The sequence below is a fragment of the Monodelphis domestica genome, chromosome 6 (assembly GCF_027887165.1).
Source record: "Monodelphis domestica isolate mMonDom1 chromosome 6, mMonDom1.pri, whole genome shotgun sequence".
NCBI lineage: Eukaryota > Metazoa > Chordata > Mammalia > Didelphimorphia > Didelphidae > Monodelphis > Monodelphis domestica.
The window spans coordinates 130288854-130312448 of record NC_077232.1 but is presented as its reverse complement, the minus strand read 5'-3'; the positions used below and the strand labels follow the sequence as shown (position 1 = coordinate 130312448).

The following is a 23595-nucleotide window of genomic DNA, read 5'->3' as shown; positions in this document are numbered from 1 at the left end:
TCCCAGCTGTGTGACCCTGGGCAAGTCACTTGACCCCCATTGCCTAGCCCTTACCACTCTTCTGCCTTGGAGTCAATATATAGTATTGACTCCAAGACGGAAGGTAAGGGTTTAAAAAAAAAAATCCAATAAATTTTACTACAAAGTGTATGTGCAATTCTTATTTAATAGGAGTGCAAGACTACAAATGAGTTCTTAGCATGTGATGTGTACAAAAGTTCAACATTTATTCTACTGTTTCTCCAATGCCAAATCATAATATAAACTGGTCTTATTTGCATATGACATTTATTGAAGAAAAAAAGGAAGCATCTGGTCAACTTACTGTACCAGTAACACCAAACAGATAAAATACAAACCTTCTTCTCCACAAAACCAGATTTTAGATATTAATAAACTTGTAAAAAAAAAATAAAGATTGCTAGACACACCTTTTTTGTAAGTGCCTTTTAAAAAAGCTTTGTTTCAAAAGGACAAGGAAGAAAAAAAATCTATGGGAAACTCCTTTAAAATCAAGTTCATCGTTAATTCGTAGTATCATTCATTTCTGAAAGTTTAGCAAACTGGATGTCATCACATTTAAGATACAGCATCACGATTCTTGTATAAGGACAAAAATATGCATTCTAAATATTTTTGCACATTTTCTGTAGTACCCAACTTTCAACACCTCATAACAATTTCCTTGAAGTACACATAAAACTTAAAATGGAAAGAGATCATTATCTGAATTATGAGAAGACCTCAGTAAAGATAACATTTCATAACCCCTTCTATTGTGATAATTTAACATTTTAGATTATTTGGTCATATTTGGTTAGTTTTATTTTGTGTCTGTGTGTTGGGAAATGCTTCTGATCTGAATGTCAGCATGTGTTGAATAATTCTGATGCCATATCTCTCTCCAGAGTATTAGAGACTAGTGCTTAACAGCTATAGGCCTCTGATGCTAAGCCTGTCTTAAGGCTCTTAATCAAAATCAGACCAGATAACCCATTTAAAATAAGTTTGTCATTTCCATGGTATAAAAATGTGTACTCTTACAGATTATGATTAAAGATCACTTCACTTCTTATGAACTCACAAGGGTTAAGAAAAGCTATGCCATTCTTAATGATAGTTGCCAGATGCCAGCTTCAACTACTCAGGAATAAATTAGAACCCTTTGCAGCTAGAATGTCCTGCCTTCAATTACTACTCTTCAATGCTCAATGGAAGACTGTTCTACTTGATTCTAATCAGGCTTGTAAAGGAGCATCTTTTCTTCTTTAAGATAGTTTGCACAATTTGTTGGGAAATATGATTATAATGCTTCAAATAAATTTCAAAAAACTAAGGAAATAAATTTCTGAGTTTGCCTCAAAACTCAATTACTCTTGAATAACTTGGCTTCTATAATTAAGCAAAACTCTAGGCAGAACTGAATGATTCCCATTTCTCATTTTAGATTACTGATGTCACATACTAATTAGTTTATAATAATATGCATGTTTCTAATACATGCATATTATTATATCAAAAATGGTGCTTTAACACTGAAGGCAGTAGAACTATTTTATTCATACCCCTCCCACAAATGCATATTTTGCAACTTTAATTTCATAGGTAAAATTTTCCCAAAATTTTTAATATGCTAAGTTAATAGGAATCTAAAACTTTAGACGCATTAAGGTAAGAACAAAAAAATTCCCTATTGCCTATCTAGTATGCCTCTCAGTTTCTAAGAATTCCAATTCTCTGATGATATAATGTTAATCTGTTTAAAGTTAAAGAGGAAAATAATAGAGTTTAGTGAATGAATTTTTAGGTTTCCTGGTTCTAAATTCTAATATCCAAATCACTAAACACTTAAAATTTGTTACTACATATAAAATGTTATTTAAAACATTCTGAAAAATCAGAATAAGAAAAAGGAAGTAAGGAAAAAGCAGTAACATAACCTTTGATCATTAATATTCTCCAATGACGGCTGTGTTATTAACAACATAGGAAATGTTGAGGTGTAACAAAAATTAGAACCAGATTAAAATAAAGTTAGCAAGAATCAAAAACATACTTTTCTTCATTTTTTTTTAAGGAGGAACTGCAAAGAATGTAAAATGTTTCAGTAACTTTTATATGCCAGCCTTGAGCTTTTACTAATTTTTAAAGGGTTAATTCTAATGTCTAGCTCTGTTAAATTTTACAAATTAACAATTATAATAGAATTTGGATTATGGCCAGCTTCTTTGCAGATGGCACTTAAACAGGACAACAATTAACTGGTGGGAAGCAGAGAGAAAAAGAGGACAGAGAAAAATTAAATTAAAAAAAGAATGAAAAAACAAAAATGATGTTAAAGAATCTGAGACCATATGTACATGGCATAAAATTATATACATTATGTGCAATTTCATGCCCCTTTAGAAAAAATTTGGAATGTCATTTCACTTAAAATTCATAGCATGCACAATGCTCAGTAATGGTCAAAAATGTAGGTCAGTTTAAATTCTTATAATTTTCTGGGTAAATGACATCTTAGGATAAAAAACACCATTGCAAACCACTGGATCAAATGCTGATTATTCCAGTCTCTAGCATTGTAATTTGCTGTAATTCACAAAATTAAACCCAAATAATTTTTGGAGACTATTTCAAATTTGAATTCCACTTCTTTCATCAGCTAATCTAGCAATGGAATCACTATTAAAATTTCATCTTGTCACTATCTTTCCATGTACCAACACTCACTTTTACCTGATAATCCGAAAGTTCATATGCAGTTGGCTGTTTTGGTGAACAGATACATAACTGCAGTTCTTTCATTTAATTTTCAATTAGTGATCTATACCATTTTTACCTTGACAATTCAGTCAGTAGAAAACTATTTTTGCTTAAATTATCAGCTACTGTCAATCTAATGCTGAATGCCTATTTGATAAATACTAGAAACCCACAATTCAGGTAACTTAATTGATGCAATCAATACTATGAAAGTCTCTTGACAATTTTCAGGATAATAGGTTTTACATCACATGTGAGGGGCTTACTTTAAAATAAGAAATAATCCACAATTCAGATTTACACAAATTGTGCCTCTGCTTGAATAAATTAAAAATGTCTTTTGTCTGTAAAATTATAAATATTTCTAGAATATTTTACAGAACATTAAAACTTAGATATATAGTTTGTTTCCTACCTAATACATACTGTGGTATTACTGAAAAAAAAAAGCCACCACAAGTCCATAGTCCCTAGGAAACAGCCAAGATTTTGTTATAATTCCTGATATTAACAAAAATTACTAAAAATGAAGAAAAAAATATTACACAGAAAAATAGAGGCTCTACTATTTCTCAAGGAATCCATTGAGAATGTCTTTACTCAGTCCAGTAACTGCATTACCCCTGGATCCAGCGTATCCAGTTTATAATATTTAAAAATGCTTGTTAGTGGCCAGGCCAAAAAATCACTAAGCAATTAGAAATGAGAGTCTAAGCTCTATAGGCAACAGTACATACAGAGTACCATTTCACCAAGAGAAGGAACTACAGGATTGGAAAACTATAATGGAGTAAAGCATTTAGTGGTCTCAATATTATAAATAATAATCCTACAGACTCCATCTATGCTTACTAGTGTAAAGAAAAGAAACATGATTGTGAAGTACTATGCAAAGTGAAAGGAGGACATGGGAAAAAAGAAAAGAAATGCATCTACTGAAACACAAAAACATAATTTTTTTCAAATTAACTCAAATTGTAGTATTTCTCATACAAAAACAATAAGCAGTTTTAGTTCTTGGTCAGTTAAGAATGCCTGCTTATATAACACATTTCCCCTTAGATTCTTCCTCCAAGAAGTTTCTGCATTGTGCTGACTCCTTCCATGTAAGGAAAACTGGTAGAGGAGGTAAGGTGCTGATATCTCTGTGGTTTTGCTTAGTACTGGACAAAACTGTTTCCAAAAGTGTTCACCAAGGATGTTCCAACAAATTTATAATATTTCCAAATCTACATGTCGGATTTCAGGATTTAGTTTCTGCAAAGAACAACAACAGAGATTATTTATAACTAAAGAGTGTCATTGAAAAATCTCAAAAATATCAAATTCACATCTATGAGTGAATAAACCAGTAGTCCCATCTCCCTGAGTTCTTCTGAAGGAGTCTTTGGTTCCTAACTTTGGCTTACCCTTGAAATTTTTACTAGAGCCAACTGTTCTGCTACCTGCCCAAATAGTTCTTTAAAACTGTTAATTCCTTCAAAAATATTTCCCGAACTAGGTGTCATCTTGAAATGATTACTTCATTCCATTCCACTCTTGCCTATATATATACATATATATGCATATATATACATATGCTTTGATCATCTACTTTTCATAATTCCAAGTAAGATTTTGTAATAAAACAAACTGTTGCTGGTTAAAGAATTTTTGTTTTTATTGTTTAAACTTTCCTGTGGTTCCACAGAGTCCAGTAGGATCTGTGGAGAAAAGCTGTAATGGAAGGATGTCTAAAACCAAAACAGAAAACCCATCTCCTAGGTTGTGTTGGTTTCCACCTGTTAAATGTTGCTGCGGTTGAGGCCAAATGAGGAGAAGGAGGAAAAATAAACATGCAGAAACTGTATCAGTATCCAGATCCTAGCAGTCTCATGACTACAATAACTACTTATGTCAAAAAATGCCAGGGCCAGCAAGAAGGGAGGTGAGTTAAGTAGAATCTAGTGAGGTTTTTAGCACTCAGGCAACTAAAAGGAACAGCAAAAACAGAGTTGCTGCCACTCACTCCTTTGAAAGGGAATTCTTCATTCTCTTTGTCTATGTTGAGTTAACACTTGTAAAAGGAATTTCTTTATTATCTTTGTCTACTTTGAATTAATACTTTGTCAACTCTTTATTTTTGTACCGCTACTTAGTACCTAACCACTAAGTAAAGAGAGCTTGCCCTTTTAACCCAATCAGTCAGAAATGTGAATCCCATGATAAAAAAAGGTTTACACCTTCAGAGGCCTATAATAAGAATTAATGCTATCAGAAGTGAGAAGTGGATCCCACAGACACTACTCTCCTGGGCAGTGCTGGGCAATTTGGAATCTGTTATTGGCCTCTGCAAAGAGGGGAAGGGACAAAAAGCCACTATAAAAGGCCCTGGATTTCTGGGGCTGGGAAGTCAGCTTCAAGAAGGATGTAACTCTTTAAGAACATGCTACGCTACATTGGGAGAAGTCCCTTCACCTTGGCTGTCTATGATTCCATGTAAATTCCAGGTCCAATTCCTATCCCTATTAATTCCTATCTTATCCCTATTATATCCCTATTAGTACTAGATGCATACATATGAATATATAATGAAAAGACTTGATTTGAAGACCTATTAATTTTTATAGCCAATTAATCCTCATTTTCAATGAATAAATTTAATTACCAGTCAGGTCCTTTTACTGGCTAAGTAGCCAAGACAATTTGTTTCTTGCCTTTCTTACATATAGTATACCACATTCTATCTACTAGGCCATTTCTGAATTCACTTCCAGATAATCTTGTTGGATTTGTTTAATTAAAGGTGATTGAAAACTTTGATTCTAATGAAAAAGAAAATGCAAGGAGAAACCAAAATTGCAATTTAAAATATAGTAACAAGAAGATATTAAAACACAAGGAAAAGCCTTATGGACACAAATATGATTCTTGAATCAGCTATCTGTGCAGTCAGTCCACACTCGGAGTTAAAATAAGAATGTATAATAATAAGGAAGAAAAATGGCTTAGCCCTGAATTAAACAAGCTATTGAAAATAAAAAATGGGAAATAAACAACAGAAATGATATCAACACTAGCTATAATAAATTCAATCAGAACTAAAACCAATGGAAATTAATTCCCCCAACAAAGAGACAAAAATGCCTCAAAAGGACCTTAGTCAGCAAACATTTAACTTACTTGTCAAGTGGAGAGAGATGGCTGCCAAAGGCCACGTCAGTTTAGAATATTAACTCCTCTGTAAAATCTTACCAAGAAAGATGATGGATGATTATCAATGCTATCATTTGATAAAGCAGAAAGAAGCAGTGAAGGGTAAAACCAGCCTAAAGAAAGCTTGGCAAGAAATCTAGCTAAGCAAAATCATACCAAGGTTATAAAAGAATGAAAACAGAAATAAGACAACAAAAGAAAAATTGAAATTATTTACAAAAGCTAATACAACAAACTGCTTCATCTGTCAAGGTCAACTAACCCACCACACCTGACCCTCTCATCAAAGTAACTGAGGTGCTTACAGAAGTATAAATAGCTCTAAAGGAAACAAAGTTGGGGTAATCTACTGGATCAGATCAGGCATAGATCTATGCAGGAAGCAATATAATTGTAAGGACACTGATGAATCTGCAAAGTATTTATAAGAAGATACGAGTGGAAAAGATCTTAGACTTTATTAATTTCTGACAAAGAAAACATCAACTGCTATCGACGTATTCCTACTCTCCCACTTATACAAAACCTCCACAAGGGTCATATACACATGAACTGGGAGCATTTTCAATGATGGTATTAGTAGGAAACAAGCAGAATTTCACAAGCAATCTTCAAAAATGGATCACATCTTTACCATCTCTCAATTGATTGAAAGATATAGAGAATGCTAAGATCTCATTATGCATTCAGGTTCTTTTACAAGGTGTAAATCATACATAAATAAAGATCATTCAAGATTTTGTAGAAGATGCAACAACAATGACCTTATGATAATAAGTATCATAAAGAAGTGAGATGTTAAGTTTTCCATAAGCATTTGTCAGTGATGGAGGAGATCCAACACAAAGAGTTTAGGTCAAAAAGGAACTATGATTCTCCATATCTTGCTTGCATGACACTGTTATTATTAACTGCATCAGATCAAAACACTGAAGAGCCTCCTGGAATAAATTTGTAATCATGCAAAGGAGTTGGCTAGAAGAATGTTTACTACCCAGATTTTAACATAGATCCTACAGAATTGTCTGGCATGATGTCTAATATCTGTGAAAGTTAACAGAAGTAGACAATATACTCCCACAGGCAGAGAAAAGAGGGAGAGCTTCTTTTAAAGAAATTACATACAACCTTTACTGAACCCAAGCATCCCATCGTTACAATAAAACATTTTGCTGGCACTGCTTTATGACAACAACCCTTGGAACATCATATCCTCTAAACAACTCAAAATGAATATCACCCAGAGGACAATGGGAAGGCAGAGAGCGAGTGCAAACAAGATGTGACATATAACCAATGAGGAACTACAAGGAAAAGGAGCAAAGAATATCATCAAAGAAATGCAGGGCACAAAAAGATGGGTTGGGCAATATGGTAAAACAGAGGGATGGCTGGTAGTCAGTCAGTATATCCAGTGATACCCTCAAGATGTTGAGATAAAGTAAAGAAAAAGCTACAGAATGTTGGGTGGATTTCCTGTGGCAAACTTTTGGGAGAATATGGATAAGAGTTATATATGATATGCAGGCATAGATGAGTTGCAATCTACATTTCTAGAGAGAACTCTCCATGAGCCTGCAATATTAAGAAGCAAAAACCAAGCCACGCAGTACTACTTTTCCTCTTTCAATCTGGTATGAAATTCTTTTACACCTTCCCTATAGTCCAGTTAACAGACTGCTTCTCTCGTGCAGTACAAATCTTGACTGAATTTAATCCCCAAAACCCTTCCCCTGCAATCCCACTTTCTCATGTTCCCTCTCCTACAGAAAACCAAATTCCAACACAAAGGAGATCTTGTCCTCCTAGAGAAACCTGTCCTTGTCAAACTGACCCACAGGCACAAAATTCAACTAGAGGCCTGTTTACTCTAAGAGAAGTACCTGAAATAGGACGGAATGGGGATGTGGTGACTTTAAGACATAGGATACCATTTACTCCCCAAGAAATAAATGAATTTACACGAAATATCCCCACATATGAACAAGATCCTTTTCTAGTAGCAAAAAAGATGGGAGACATATTTTTTCAGTATAATCCTTCTTACAAGGACTTTGAGAACTTGCTACAGGCTTTTTTAACTGAACGTGAAAAAAATAAAATAATTGCTCATGTCAACAAAACCCGGGGGCTTAATGCAGCATATTGGCCATCTCAGGATCCCGAATGGGACTATAACAATCCTGAGGATTATCTACAACTATACCGTTGTAGAGAGGCCATCCTCACGGCTATGAAGGAATGTGCAGACAGTACAGATAAGTGGATGGAACTTGAAAAAAATAAGCAAAAGGAGGAAGAAACACCCTCCAGATTCATGGATAGAATAATCGAGTTTGGGGACAGATACTTAGATTGGGACCTAACTAAAGAGAGTAGCTTAAGACAAGTTAGAAAGATCTTTGTAAATAACTCTTGCAAAGCAATTAAGAATTATTTTAGAACACAATGCCCAAGATGGTCAGATATGGACCTTGAAGAATTGCGAAAAACTGCTATATATGTTTAAAGGGAAACAAAGAAAAGGAGGAAGAAAATAATGATGACATGGAGGAAATGAAGAAAAAAATGAGATATTTAATAGATAGGATAACTAAATTAGAAAGTGGGCATGATAATGAACCAACGACAATTGCCCCTCTCCAGAAATCCAATTATCAATCCATTACTTGCCACTTCTGTGAGAAGAAGGGCCACAAAATGATGGAATGTAGAACCTTTCTTAAGATGATTGAAAGGAATGCACAGTTTAATAATAGCTTTAGAAATAATAACTATAGAAATGATGATAATGGTTATAGAAACCAGAATTCTAGAAATTATAATAATGACTATGGAAATAACCATAATGAATATAGAAATAAGAACTTTAGAAACCAGAATTATAGAAATAGGAATTGGGAAAATAATGACAATGCTCCAAATGAAGAAAATTATAATGATAATGAACAACAACAATATATGAGAAATGGAGCTCGTCCAAAACATACTCGAGGTGCTAATGACCCTCAGAGAGGTGCCCTTCAGGAGGGTGCCCAGGGAACTTCCCAGTATAATGAAGATGATTCTTCTTAGATTGTATTGATTTTGTTGATGTTAATTAACCTTTTTCAGCTTTTTTCTCCCCTCCAAATAGTAGGAAAGAATGAACAAAGACCTTAAGACTATGATTGGCAAATTATGCACTGAGACCCATTTATAATGGCCTGAAATTCTCCCTCTGGCCCTATTTTATCTTAGAAGCAGGCCTAGAGGAGACTTACATATTTCACCATTTGAGATGCTTTTTGGACATCCGCCTATACAGGCTAAGCCTTTCTCCCCGGCTTATACATCGCTATTAGGGGGAGATATTACTATTGCTTCCTATATACAGGAGTTACAGCACAAACTACGTGAACTTCATGAATCCGGAGCTGCAGTACAAGCTGGACCATTAGACTTTTCTCTGCATGACCTGAACCCAGGAGATAAAGTTTATATCAAGAATTTCAAGCTAACTGGAGCAACTCAACCTTCATGGGAAGGACCATTCTAAATATTATTAACTACTCCAACATCTATAAAGATTGGAGAAAGAGACTCTTGGATTCACTGCTCACATGTGAAGAAAGCATCTTCTGCTGAGACTGATTGACTCTATCCTATCATATGAATTGTGACTCTATCTTATCATATGAATTGGAGATAATAACCCATAGACAAATGTATGCTGTTTTTTCAAGAATATATTGAATTACTGATTTTTTTCTTATTTTTCTTATTTCTTTTCTTTTATTTTTTGATCAGAATATTTGAATTTTTTTCTCATTTTTTGTACTGAAGATACACATAATTAATATTAATATTATTTTTTTTTCCTGCAGTAATACAAGTTAATATATATACTCTCGCTATAATATCAATATATGCCTAAAAGCTTTAAACTATGGGAACCTGCCATTTATTGATAAAATATTATAGGACTGTGATTAATGTTTGTGTCTAATTCCAGGAAAAGGGATAAAAACAAGGAGCACAGACTAAACCTGAATAGTGCCAATAGAGCACACAAGAAATATTAAAGTGAGACTCGAGGTTGCGACTCTTAACTTATGTTTAAGTCGTAGGACTTCCTTGTATCTACACTCTTTACGAAGTACTCAAACAAGTACAAAGCTTGACTATCATGCTGGCTCCCTATATCTCTGAGGAAAAAAAAAATCAGACGAGGGAATGACATTTCCCCATCAAAATAGAATTCTAATTCTTTTCTTCTTATATTATGGCAACTTCCTGTAGTCTTGGCTACAAATGGCTAAGTGAAATATTACTGCATTCTGTCCTACATACTTGTGGGATAGAAATTACTTTAAACTGGACCTATATAAGGCCTATTTTGAATTTTTCTTATGTTTTTTTATTATTTTTCTATTCTTTTGATAATTGACACATACACCCCCATAACTGAACATTGCATTCTGAGCTAAACTTGATATTTTTTTAATACTTACTTCAGGGGGGATTGTATTTTAATTTAAAATCTAAGAATTTTTTTTTGAATTTTTTTTTGTTTGAGATTGTATTTTTATAAAAATCCAAGAATTTTGAATTTTGTTTAAGATTTTACTGTTATAAAAAAATCAAAGATTTTGATTCTGTTCGAGAAAAGATCTTCAAGAAAGAAGCTTGAAACTTTTATATCCAGAGAATGAACTGTTGCAGAAAGATGCCGAAAACCTACACTTCATCAAGAAAATCAAGAATGAACTTTGGATATGATTGATTGGACTGAACTTTTGATTGAACATTTATTGTAATTGTACACATTTATGCCAAAAGGGACTGCCCCTAATTTGGCTTTCTGTCAATGCGCCTAGCAAAACATTGGTTTTGCTTTCTTTTCTTTTCTATTTCCTCTCTCACTATTCTAATTTCTCTTAGAAAATTGAATATTGTGTATATCTATACTTAGAAGTGCACTTAGAACTACAAAATGATTATGTTAAATGATCAATGGGGAGACTAGTCTCCCAATGATCATCAGGGGGATTTGTAAACCTTAAAATTTCTTAGACTTATGAATGTTGGAAATTTCCCCAGTGGGAAATCTCATACTGGAAAAAATTTCCTACTGATAGTAAGAACTCTATTGGAATGTGAACCCCCTTGGTATGGGAGGATCCTTCTCCTCCCTACTTAAGACTACTTTAGGACAGAAACCTTTTGCTAAACAATGGAAAGGGCTTTGACCTATGCTTAAGCATAGAACAGGAAATTCTTTGAGTCATGATTGATTTTAGAATTGATACAATAGAGATACTTGGAATGACAGAACCAGGTCTTGAAACTACAATCTCCACCCTACTCAGAGTAAAAGGATTTAGGAAGGGCTGCAGCAAGGATCAAGATTTAGTTATTTGAGAATATGACCTTCAATAGACCTGTGCAAAGGGGCAGACCTCTGGGCGGTCCTGGGTTAAGCTAGAGCCATCATTGGCACAGGGAAGGCATGGACAGTGATTCGTACAAAGACAGTGAGAACTGAGGGGAGGGAACTTAGATGGTTTCCTTAAAGATAGCGGGGTCTGAGGACTGAGAGGGTTCGAGAGGTTTTGCTCTGAGAGGTTGTGCTCTGAGAAGTTTTGCTCTGAATGAGGCTGGAGGTGGAGGCCGCTGAGACTGTTTCTCCATTTTGGTCACGTGAGTGATAGGGACTGATCTCTTTTCTTTGCCTCAGCTATCTAAGGGCTTGGGCCTTTTGACCCAGCCAAAACAGAGTGGGTATTTAAGCCCTATTCCCTTCTCTCCCCTCTTCTCTCTCTCTCTCTCTCTCTCTCTCTCTCTCTCTCTCTCTCTCTCTCTCTCTCTCTCTCTCTCTCTCTCTCTAATACCTTTCTTCCTCCTGTTTGTAATTTAAAACTCCATAAAAGGTTGACTGCTGACTTGAGTTTTCATTTAGGAATTACATAGCTGAATTCCTTGGCGACCTTAAATTAATATATATCAGTCTTTTAAAGTGATTTCCTTGTCACAACAGAACTCAAGAGAATCATCAAAAGGTAATTAAAAAAGAGGGAAAAAAGAAAAACAAAACAAAACAAAAAAACTTTATTTTTTAAAGAGACTCAATAAGTTAAAATGATATGTATCTATAAGAGAAGAGGTCATTGGTAACTCTTAAAAACTGTTGCTATCACCTGGGCAGCTAGAAGAATTACACTTAGAAGGAACAGTCACAAACTGTATAGGATGAAATGACAAGACATAAATAGGTATATAGATATATGTATGCATAAATACATGTACGTGTGTGTGTATATATATATACATGTACACAACTGGGGCTAAAAAAAGAGGTTAAATACTAAAAGAAATGGGAAAAGAAACAAAAGGGGGTAAATTTATATGTCACAAAGAAGCTCATGGCAGGAGCGGGGAGAACATCATTACACTGGAAAGAAAGGTAAAGAGGTTGGAGATAGAAAATACTCAACTCTTATGTGCATTGAAATTGACAAAAGAAGGAAGAACAATCAAATACATTGGAGCAGAGAATAGATTTGCACCATATAGGGGAGTAGAAGGGTAACAAATGGACGGGTGGGGAGGGAAGCAGTACAAGGGAGGGAGAGGGTGGGGGGGTAGTTTTAAAGACACTGCAAAGAAGGGGGGAAATAAAAAAGGGAGGGGATAGAAAGTGAAATAAAATAAGGGTGGGAACTAGGGGGACTGATTAAAAACAAACATTGGTGTGGAAGGAAATAGTAAAAGAAGAAAAGGCAGGACTAGGAGTAGAAATCAAAATGCTGGGAAATACACAGCTGGTAATCATAACTCTGAATGTAAATGGAATTAACTCACCCATAAAACTCAAGCAAATAGCAGAGTGGATTAGAATACAAAACCCTATCATATGCTATCAACAAGAAACACAGATGAGGAAGGTAGATACGAATAAGGTGAAAGTAAGAGGATGGAGCCAAATCTATTGGGCATCAACTGATAAAAAGAAGGCAGGAGTCGCAAGCATGATATCTGACAAAGCCAAAAAAAAATAAATCTAGTTAAAAGAGATAGGGAAGATAATCACATCCTGATAAAAGGCAGTATAGACAATGAGGAAATATCTGTACTCAATATGTTTGCACCAAATGGCATAGCATCCAAATTTCTAAAGGAGAAACTAGAGGATCTCAAGGATGAAATAGATAGAAAAACTATACTAGTGGGAGACCTGAACCTTCTTCTATCCAAACTAGATAAATCAAACCAAAAAATAAATAAGAAAGAGGTAAAAGAAGTAAATGAAATCTTAGAAAAATTAGTTAATAGATATGTAGAGAAAAATAAATAGGGACAAAAAGGAATGCATATTCTTTTCAGCAGCACATGATACATTCACAAAAACTGACCATGTATCAGGGCATAAAAACATTGCAAACAAGTGCAAAAGAGCAGAAATAATAAATGCAACCTCCTCAGATCACAATGCAATAAAAATAATAATTAGCATGGGTACATGGAGAGGTAAATAAAAAAATAATTGGAAATTGAACAATACGATTCTCCAAAAACTGTTAGTCAAAGAACAACTCATAGAAACAATTAATTTCATTGAAGAAAATGACAATGATGAGACATCCTTTCAAAACCTATGGGATGCAGCCAAAGCAGTACTCAGGGGGAAATTTATATCCTTGAGTTCATAGATTAACAAAATAGGGAGGGCAGAGGTCAATGAATTGGGCATGCAAATTAAAAAACTAGAAAGTGAACAAATTAAAAATCCTCAGATGAAGACTAAGTTTGAGATCCTAAAAATCAAAGGAGAAATTAATAAAACTGAAAGTCAAAGAACTATTGATTTAATAAATAAGACTAGAAGCTGGTACTTTGAAAAAACAAATAAAATAGATAAAGTACTGGTCAGTCTAATTAAAAAAAGGAAAGAAGAAAACTAAATTGACAGTATCCAAGATGAAAAGGGAGACCTCACCTCTAATGAAGAGGAAATTAAGGCAATCATTAAAAACTATTATGCCCAATTATATGGCAATAACTATGGCAATCTAGGTGAGACGGATGAATACTTACAAAAATATAAATTGCCTAGACTAACAGAGGAAGAAATAGATTACCTAAACAACCCCATATCAGAAAAAGAAATTGAACAAGCCATCAAAGAACTACCTAAGAAAAAATCCCCAGGTCCAGATGGATTCACAAATGAATTCTATCATACATTCAAACAACTAATCCCAATATTATACAAACTATTTGACAGAATAAGCAAAGAAAGAGTTCTACCAAATTGATTTTACAACACAAAAATGGTACTGATCCCAAAACCAGGCAGATCAAAAACAGAGAAAGAAAACCATAGACCAATCTCCCTATTGAATATAGATGCAAAAATCTTAAATAGGATACTAGCAAAAAGACTCCAGCAAGGGTTATTCACTATGACTAGGTAGGATTCATACCAGGAATGCAATGATAGTTCAATATTAGGAAAAACATACTCATAATTGGCCATATTAACAAGCAAACCAACAAAAATCACAGGATTATCTCAATAGATACAGAAAAAGCCTTTGGTAAAATACAACATTCATTCCTATTGAAAACACTAGAAAGCATAGGTATAGAAAGGCCTTCCCTAAAAATAATAAACAGTATATATCTAAGACAGTCAGCAAACATCATCTGCAATGGGGATAAACTTGAAGCCTTCCCAATAAGATCAAGAGAGAAACACCTCTATTATCTAACATTGTACTAAAAACACTAGCAGTAGCAATTAGAGAAGAAAAAGAAATTGAAGGTATTAAAATTGACAATGAGGAGACCAAGCTATCACTCTTTGCAGATGATATGATGGTATACGTAAAGAATCCTAGAGAATCAACCAAAAGTCTAGTTGAAATAATCAATAACTTTAGCAAAGTTACAGGATACAAAATAAACCCACATAAGTCATCAGCATTTCTATATATCTCCAACCCATTTCAGCAGCAAGAATTAGAAAGAGAAATTCCATTTTAAAATCACCCTAGACAATATAAAATACTTAGGAATCTATCTGCCGAGACAAACACAGGAACCATATGAACACAACTACAAAACACTGTCTACACAATTAAAACTAGATCTAAACAATTGGAAAAACATTGATTGCTCATGGGTAGGATGAGCTAACATAATAAAAATGACAATCCTGCCCAAATTAATTTATTTATTTAGTGCCATATCCATTGAACTACCAAAAAACTTTTTTACTGAATTAGAAAAAAACATAAAGTTTATTTGGAAGAACAAAAGATCAAGGATATCCAGGGAAATCATGAAAAAAAAAATGCAAAGGAAGGAGGACTTGCAGTCCCAGATCTCAAACTATACTATAAAGAAGTAGCATTCAAAACAATTTGGTACTGGCTAAGAGACAGAAAGGAGGATCAGTGGAATAGACTAGGGATAAATGACCTCAGCAAGACAGTCTATGATAAGCCCAAAGATCCCAGTTTTGGGGACCAAAACCCACCTTTTGATAAAAACTGCTGGGAAAATTGGAAGACAGTATGGAAGAGATTAGGTTTGTATCAACATGTCACACCCTACACCAAGATAAACTCAGAATGAGTGAATGACCTGAATATGAAGAAGAAAACTATAAGCAAATTAGGTGAACACAGAATAGTATACTTGTCAGATCTTTGGGAAAGGAAAGACTTTAAAACCAAGCAAGACATAGAAAAAAATCACAAAATATAAAATCAATAATTTTGATTACATCAAATTTAAAAGTTTTTGTACAAACAAAACTAATGCATCCAAAATTAGAAGGGAAGAAACAAATTGGGAAACAATCTTCATTACAAAAACCTCTGACAAAGGTCTAATTACTCAAATTTATAAAGAGCTAAACCAATTGTACAAAAAATCAAGCTATTCTCCAATTGATAAATGGGCAAGGGACATGAATAGGAAATTTTCAGCTAAAGAAATCAAAACTATTAATAAGCACATGAAAAAGTGTTCTGATTCTCTTATAATCAGAGAAATGCAAATCAAAACAACTCTTAGGTATCACCTTACACCTAGCAGATTGGCTAACGTGACAGCAAAGGAAAGTAATGAATGCTGGAGAGGGTATGGCAATGTTGGGACATTAATGCATTGCTGGTGGAGTTATGAATTGATCCAACCACTCTGGAGGACAATTTGGAACTATGCCCAAAGGGCACTAAAAGACTGTCTGCCTTTTGATCCAGCCATAGCACTGCTGGGTTTGTACCCCAAAGAGATAATAAGGAAAAAAACATGCACAAAAATATTCATAGCTGTACTCTTTGTGGTGGCAACAAATTGGAAAATGAGGCGATGCCCTTCAATTGGGGAATGGCTAAACAAATTGTGGTATACGTTGGTGATGAAATACTATTGTGCTCAAAGGAATAATAAAGTGGAGGAATTCCATGGGGACTGGAACAACCTCCAGGAATTGATGCAAAGTGAGAGGAACAGAACCAGGAAAACATTGTACACAGAGACTGATACACTGTGGTACAATGTAATGAACTTCTCCATTAGTAGCAATGCAGTGATCCTGAACAACTTGGAGGAAACTACGAGAAACCACTATCCACATTCAGAGGAAACACTGTGGGAGTAAAAACACCGAAGGAAAACAACTTTTTGAATACATGGGTCGAAGGGATATGGTTGGGGATATCGACTCTAAATGAACATCCTAGTGCAAACAACAACATGGAAATAGGTTCTGACGTCGGCTGCGGAAAGGGTGTGTGGAAGGGAGGGAGGGAAATAAAGTGATTATTGCAACCAAAATATAAATAAATAAATTTTTTTAAAAAAAATAATGTATATAAAGCAGAAAAAAACCATTATTACAGCATGGTGCTAGTCCTGGAATCACTATGTGCTGTAACTATCAACATATATCAATATTTTCATGCAGTGTTGTTTTTACAAAAAGAAAACCATGAAATAAATATAGGTTACCTACTATTTGTTTAAAAAAATAAAGGAAAAAGGAAAATGTATAATGAAATTTACAAGCTTCTCCAAGTCAAATTATCTCATAATTTGATGCTCAGTGACTTTAGTATTAAGTTGTATGGCTAATATGGAAATGTCTGCATAACTTCATATGTATAATCAAAATCATTTTAGTTGCCTTCTTAAGGGGAGGGGAAGGAACAAGAAGGAGAGAATTTGGAACTCAACATTTTTAAAAATGCATGTTGAAAAAATTTATTGCAATTGGGAAATATTTAACAAAATAAAAATGTTTTTAAAAATAAACATGAAGTTATGGCAATGACTTAATGAAAAAATGCTAGAAAATATGAATGGGGTAAAGCAATTCAATAGGCATTTTTTTGGTCAGCATAGAAATTGGGTTTTTTAAATATATTTTTTTAATTACATGTAAAAATTTTTAACATTTGTTTTTTTTTTAATTTTGAGTCCCAAATTCTCTCCCTCCTTCCCTGTCATCCTCTCTGATTGAGAAGGCAAGTGAGCTGATATAAGTTATATGTATATTTTCAGGGAAAATCTATTAGTGATATTAAAGAAAACAGACCAAATCATGAAAAATGAAGAAAGTACTTATAAATCAGATCTAGATAGATCTCCATAGGATAGATTGGAGATAATCAACAAAATAAAAGCACTATTATTAAGGGAGATCAGGAAAGAGTCTATAGAATATGGGATATCATTTGGGAATTGAAGAAGCTATGGAAGCCAGGAGAAAGAGATGTGGAAGAGAATTTCAGGCATGGAAGACAGTTGGTGAAAATACATGAAGTTAGAGCTGGATTGCTTTGTGTGAGGAACATCAGGGAGACGTGTCACTGGATTATAAAGTAGAGGGAAAGGAGGAGAAGGAGGATGAGGAGGAATGTAAGATAGAAGACTGGAAAAGCTGGGGAAAGAAGCAGGTTAAATACTACAAATCTTTAAGTCATTATGGCACAGTGGGAAATGAGCTGGATCTAAGGTCAGAATGCCTCAGCTTGATCCTGACTTTGCTCACTGTGTGGACCTGGGTCAGTCATATGACCTAAGTAGGTGTGGGGGGGCTGGACTAGATGAACCTGAGAGTTTTTTCAAGTTCTAAATCCATGACCTAATTATTGTCAAAGAGCACTTCCATGGATCATGTCCAAGCCAGAACAAGGTCCAAATGGAAATTCCTTATAGACAGGGTGTTCTCTACATGTGCCTTTTCACAGATGACTCTGTACTGATGATCTCACTGAGACCTAGAACTCTGCAAAACCTCCTCCATAAAGTCTAGAATTACTCAGAAGAGTCAGACCAAACTATTCCCACAGGAAAAACCAAGTGGGTTAAAGAACATCTATTTAGACAGTGACATGAAGTTGGAAGGACACCAAGCTGAATGTGGGAACTGAAGTGGAAGGTAGTAGATGTGATGGCTTTGGGGAAATTGTAGTGCTTTGAATCCAAGCTGCCATATGCAAACCATGAAGAACAATGATCTCAGAAGAGTCAAAACTGCAGCTTATGCAAAAGAAGAGATGAGGCTGCAGAATATTACCAGTGATAAAATGAATACAAAAGACCATTCAAAAGGACAGATGGGGAGAAATATTCACAAAGCATAAAGGATCTAGAAGAATGATTTCCATACATACAGTACCTGCTATAAAGGGTTTATGGAAAAACTTTTACAAAAATTACATAATAGAAGAAGTAATGGATGGATTGCAATCAGCAACTGTGGTGGGAGTATTCATTTTAAGGTCACTGAGACTGATATGGGAAAATGTTTATATGGCTGCAAATGTAAAATTTGCTTAAAATATCAGCTTACTGTCTCAGGAAGAGGGGAGGGGTGGGAAGCATTTGAGAGGGATGATAGGAAAGAAGAGAGACTTTAGAAATCAAGTTTCTTTAATGAATGTTAAAAAATTGCTTTTACATGTAATTGGGGGAAAATAATATGCTATTTTAAAAAAACAGAAGCATCACAAGATTTATATATAGAGGGCCTCTTGAGAACTCATCTCACCCAAACCTCTCATTTTATAGATGAAGAGACTGAGGCCCAAAAGGGTAAAGTGATTTGTCTCTGATCATATAGTTAATTAAGATGAAATGAGAATTTGAATGACCCCAGGACTTTATAATCTAAATCCAAGATTATTAGTGGTTACTATGTATCTACACTTAAATACATCTTACCTTCAGTTCCATCTCAAGTCGATCTACTTCAGCTCCTAAAGTATCAATAATATTTTCACCATGCTTAAGCATAAAGATTTCTAATTCCTCAGGAGTCTTTACTTCCTGAATTTCCTGCAAAAGAAAATTAAAGGGAATAAAAATAGGGAAATAAACCATTTTTAAAAGTCACAATTTAAGGCAGAGAATGGGAAGTGATCAAAACAACATGATTCTCTCTTAAATAATATATATCTACACTGGTTGTAGCAAAAAAAAAAACAAAAAAAACTATAATTAAAAACTTCCCATATGTTAAAAATATGTTAAAGTCTATCCAAATGAAACACTTATGTCTAATAAAATTTGCTCACAAAATGCTAGTACAATAGAAAAATATTAATCTAGTTGGTTATAATTATTGATCTTTATATCAAGTCAGTCAGAATAAGGAAAAGTAGGGAGTAAACAAAAAGCAAGAATAATTTTATTACATTAAATATGAAATAACTCAAAATAACACAACTTTTCATTTGTTTAATTCTCAAGAATCCACTATTTCATGTTTCAATATGTGTCCTTTTATTCTATAAAGCAGGGCACAGGCTTTGCAAATGTACCAGTCTCTGATCTCCTTCAATACAGAAGGGAAACAGAGATACTAATCAGGTGCTATGTCTTTTAAGGGCTGCAGAACTGATAGTGAGCCAGCTAAGGACTTGTGAGATGAAGGGCATGGCAATGGCAACTAGCCTGCTAATGGCATGTGGCAAACAGACTATGCCTACATGCTTTAAAGGGAGAACTATTCCTTCCTTGTTTCTTCAATAATGTTGCTTCTTTCTGAAAACTACAAAATACTTTAGATTCCACAGCACACATGGTAAAATAATCTTTAAAATAAAGTTGTTCGTCCTAAAGGAAAAGAGTAAAATTATACTATAGTCAAAGAAACAAATCCTTTATTAATCTTGTGCTTAAGGAAAACAGGATCTAGTACTTTTCTTCTTTTTTAAATCCTTACCTTCCACCATAGAATTAATACTGTGTATTGGTCCTAAGACAGAAGAGCAGTATGGGCTAGACAATGGAAGTTAAGTGACTTGCCCAGGAAGTGTCTGAGGCCACATTTGAACCCAGGACCTCTTGCCTCTGGGGCCTGGCTCTCAATCCACTGAGCCACCCAGCTGCCCCTCTAGTACTTTTCCTTAGAAGTGACACATATCCTAAGTGTTTTACTTTCAAATGCTTACTTATAAAGAGGAAACACTGAATAGTGGGCTAGACTTAAGAGTTACAAAGACAAGTGCTGCCTTGTACAACTACATCTATGAGACTCTGGGAAAGTCATTTAACCCCACATGCTATGGGGAACTCTCTAAAGGTTCTATAAATTGCAGAGAAGTTGTTGACTTACATGAGAATTTCCTCATTCAGGAGTTCATTACAACAATGATGTTAAAGGTTTAGTTCCTATCCCTATCCTTTGCCTACAAAGAACCTTTATTCTCTGCATCTAAAATCCATGAGTATACTTGTACCATCTATGACGAAGAGTTTTTCTTGTAATTTTTTCGACCATGACCCTCCATGTTTTCTCTATAATTTCATCAGGATGACATCTTCACCTTCAGTCCCAAGGATACCAATTTTACCATTATTGTAAATGGATTGACATCAAATTTACATGTCATCAACTTAAGAACAGAAAGCATCTGAACTTCTAAAAAGTAGAAAATTTTGCTTATTTCTAATCTTTAACATATACTTGATCATAGGCAAAAAAAGTAGTTACATGAGAATTTTTAAATAACTTACTTGCAACATCTGGTCAAAGTCTTGCTTTTCCAAGTAAGATCGAGTAACAACTTTCCCATCAAAATCTACTTCAGCCTTAAATCTAACTTTACCCAGTCCCAGGTCTGTGGCTTTAACATCATGAACTGCCCTAAAAGCAAGCAAACAAATATATACATTTAGAAATACAAACTTTTTAAGAGTAGTTAATTACAAGCTTAAAATTCATTTTCCTGAGGGATGTCATCTAATATGGCTTGAAGGTACTCACTGATAAATATCTTTTGCCTTTTCTCATTTGAAAGTAGTCGCTGACTTTTTTTTTTTAAGTATTTTATCTGGGGTAGCTGGGTGGCTCAGTGGAAAAAGAGCCAGACCTAGAGACAAAAGGTCCTGGGTTCAAATATGGCCTCAGACACTTCCTAGCTGTGTGACGCTGGGCAAGTCACTTAAACCCATTGCCTAGCCCTTATTGCTCTTCTGCCTTTAAACCTTAAGGTTTAAAAGCCTTAAGAGTTAAAAAAATTAATAAATAATTCTATTTCTTTAGTTTTAAAAGAGGGGTGGGGGATGGGAAGAATGGCAGCAGCTAGGTGACCTCGAGTCAATGATAGCAAACCTTTTAGAGATGGAGTACCAGACCCTGACCTCACACCATCCCCTTCAGACAGAGGGCTATGCCCACCCCCCATCCCCAGTGACCACATGTCATGCCCCTGAGTGCTAAATGTGCCTTGCCCACCGTTTACCACACAAAAGGGAGAAAGCCCTCCCATTGGGCTGCTAGGGAGAGGGGCAGGTGAAGGGAGGAATGTCCTCAGCAAGTGTAGATAGGGGGAGGGGAATGGCCCAAGAACTCCACTCCCTTCCAGCTCTGACACCTGTGAGCCGCCACCTTGCCTCCTGTGTGCTCCCATTTGCTACTGGGTAGAGGGGTGGGAGATGAGAGGTACATGTGGAGAGGAGCAGATCTGCCCAAGACCCTCTGCCTTTCTAGTAATGAACGTTGGGGGAGGGGTGGCTACATGCCCACAGTGCTCTGCATGCCATCTCTGATACCTGTGCCATAGGTTCACCATCACTGGTCAAGAGGCTAAAGAATTAATTCTCAAGTCATCTTCCTAAGTTCAAATCTGACCTCAGACACTACCCATGTGACCCTGGACAAGTCACTTAACCTTGTTTGCCTTAGTTTCCTCACCTGTCAAATGAACTCGAGAAGTGGCAAACTACTCCAGTAACTTTGCCAAGAAAACCCCAAATAGGGTTATGAAGAGTCAGATGTGATCAAAAAACAACTGAACAACAACAAAAATCTGTTTAGTTTGTTTTGCATAGGTAGGTACTTAAAAGATTTGGCAATAATCTATATAACTACTAGCATTGATCTTGCATGTTACACAGGCTGCAATTATTAAACTATATGTAGTTTCTTTCTATACTAAAAGTTGCCATGTTTTCTTCTCTCTCAAATAAGGTAACATAAAGTGCCTTTTAAACCTTAAAGTGCTATTAAAATGCTAATGGTTATTATTATTAGGAGGCATCCAGGTGATTCAGTGGGTAGAGCACTGAACCTAGGATCAGGAAGACCTGAGTTCAAAACCATCCTCAGATACTTACTACCTGTTTGATATTGGACAAGACACTTAACCTGTCTGCCTTAATCCTCTGAAGAAAGAAATGACAAACCACTCTAATATCTCTGCCAAGAAAACTCCATAGATAGTACAGTCTATAGGTTAACAAAAAGTCAAACCCAACAAAACATTATTACTTTCACTTGGCCCCAAGTTATTAAGAAAATTAACATGTCCAAACCCTGTTTTTCCCCCTCTGTTTCTTTTTTCTCTTTTGACAGGCAAAGCCCTATAATTTCATCAGTGACCGAGCATTCCCATTGTGGGACTGCCTTCCTGGGGACATTAAGAGCTCAAAGGATTTACAGATAGTCACACAGCTAGTATGAGTCAAGAGGAATGATCTGAACCCAACTCTTGCTAATTCTAAGCCCAGCACTCTTCCTTAGCCCAGCACTATTCCTTACGTAGCAAAACATTATGACTACTGAAGACAGGGAAATCTACTAATCTGAAAAGCTAGATAAGAATATACCTAAGTACTACTACTGGATTTGTCATTGATATGGCTTGCTCCTGAAAAGGATATTGAATACTAAGGCCTAAAACAGAGCTTACCTGGTTTAAAAAAAGGGGAGGGGGCTATGTTTACCAGATATGGAAGGTAAGAATAAGAAAGAATGACTTATTCATCACTGGAAAAGTAATTCTTGGAAGAAAAAAAACCTTATTTTGTAAAATTAAACGGTTTACATAAGACATCATAAGCTTTTATCATTCAAAACCCTCAAATAATTTTTGCTATTACTTAAAACAAATATTTAGATAGAGATAATATTAACACATGTTCTAAAACTCCTCTTTTACTTCATACCCATATATACAGACCAGATTCAGACATGAAATTGCTCCAAAATGTACATGAAATCATCTTTGGGGCACATATTCACTACTTCTTTAAAATAAACTCATGAATCTTGATTGCTTATCACAGATTATCAAATTTATCCAGTCTTTTCATTCAATAATTGCTTACTAGATATTGATTTCTTCAATTTAT

General features: G+C 35.0%; 1 protein-coding gene across 3 annotated transcripts in view; it reads right to left on the bottom strand.

Moving 5' to 3' along the window:
- Nucleotides 1-203: 203 nt before the first annotated feature.
- SLC30A9 (solute carrier family 30 member 9) overlaps nt 204-23595 on the bottom strand; it is a 72784-nt gene continuing 49392 nt past the window's right edge. For 2 of the 3 annotated variants that reach the window (XM_007496510.3, XM_007496511.3), the window contains 3 exons: nt 20977-21106; nt 19180-19293; nt 204-4020 (listed from right to left, as the gene is read on the bottom strand). In XM_007496510.3, the coding sequence (XP_007496572.1) occupies nt 3976-4020; nt 19180-19293; nt 20977-21106 (289 nt within the window). In that variant the 3' untranslated portion in view covers nt 204-3975. Of the gene's footprint in view, nt 4021-19179; nt 19294-20976; nt 21107-23595 lie in introns of those variants that run through there. The other variant, XR_008912863.1, reaches the window with a different exon arrangement.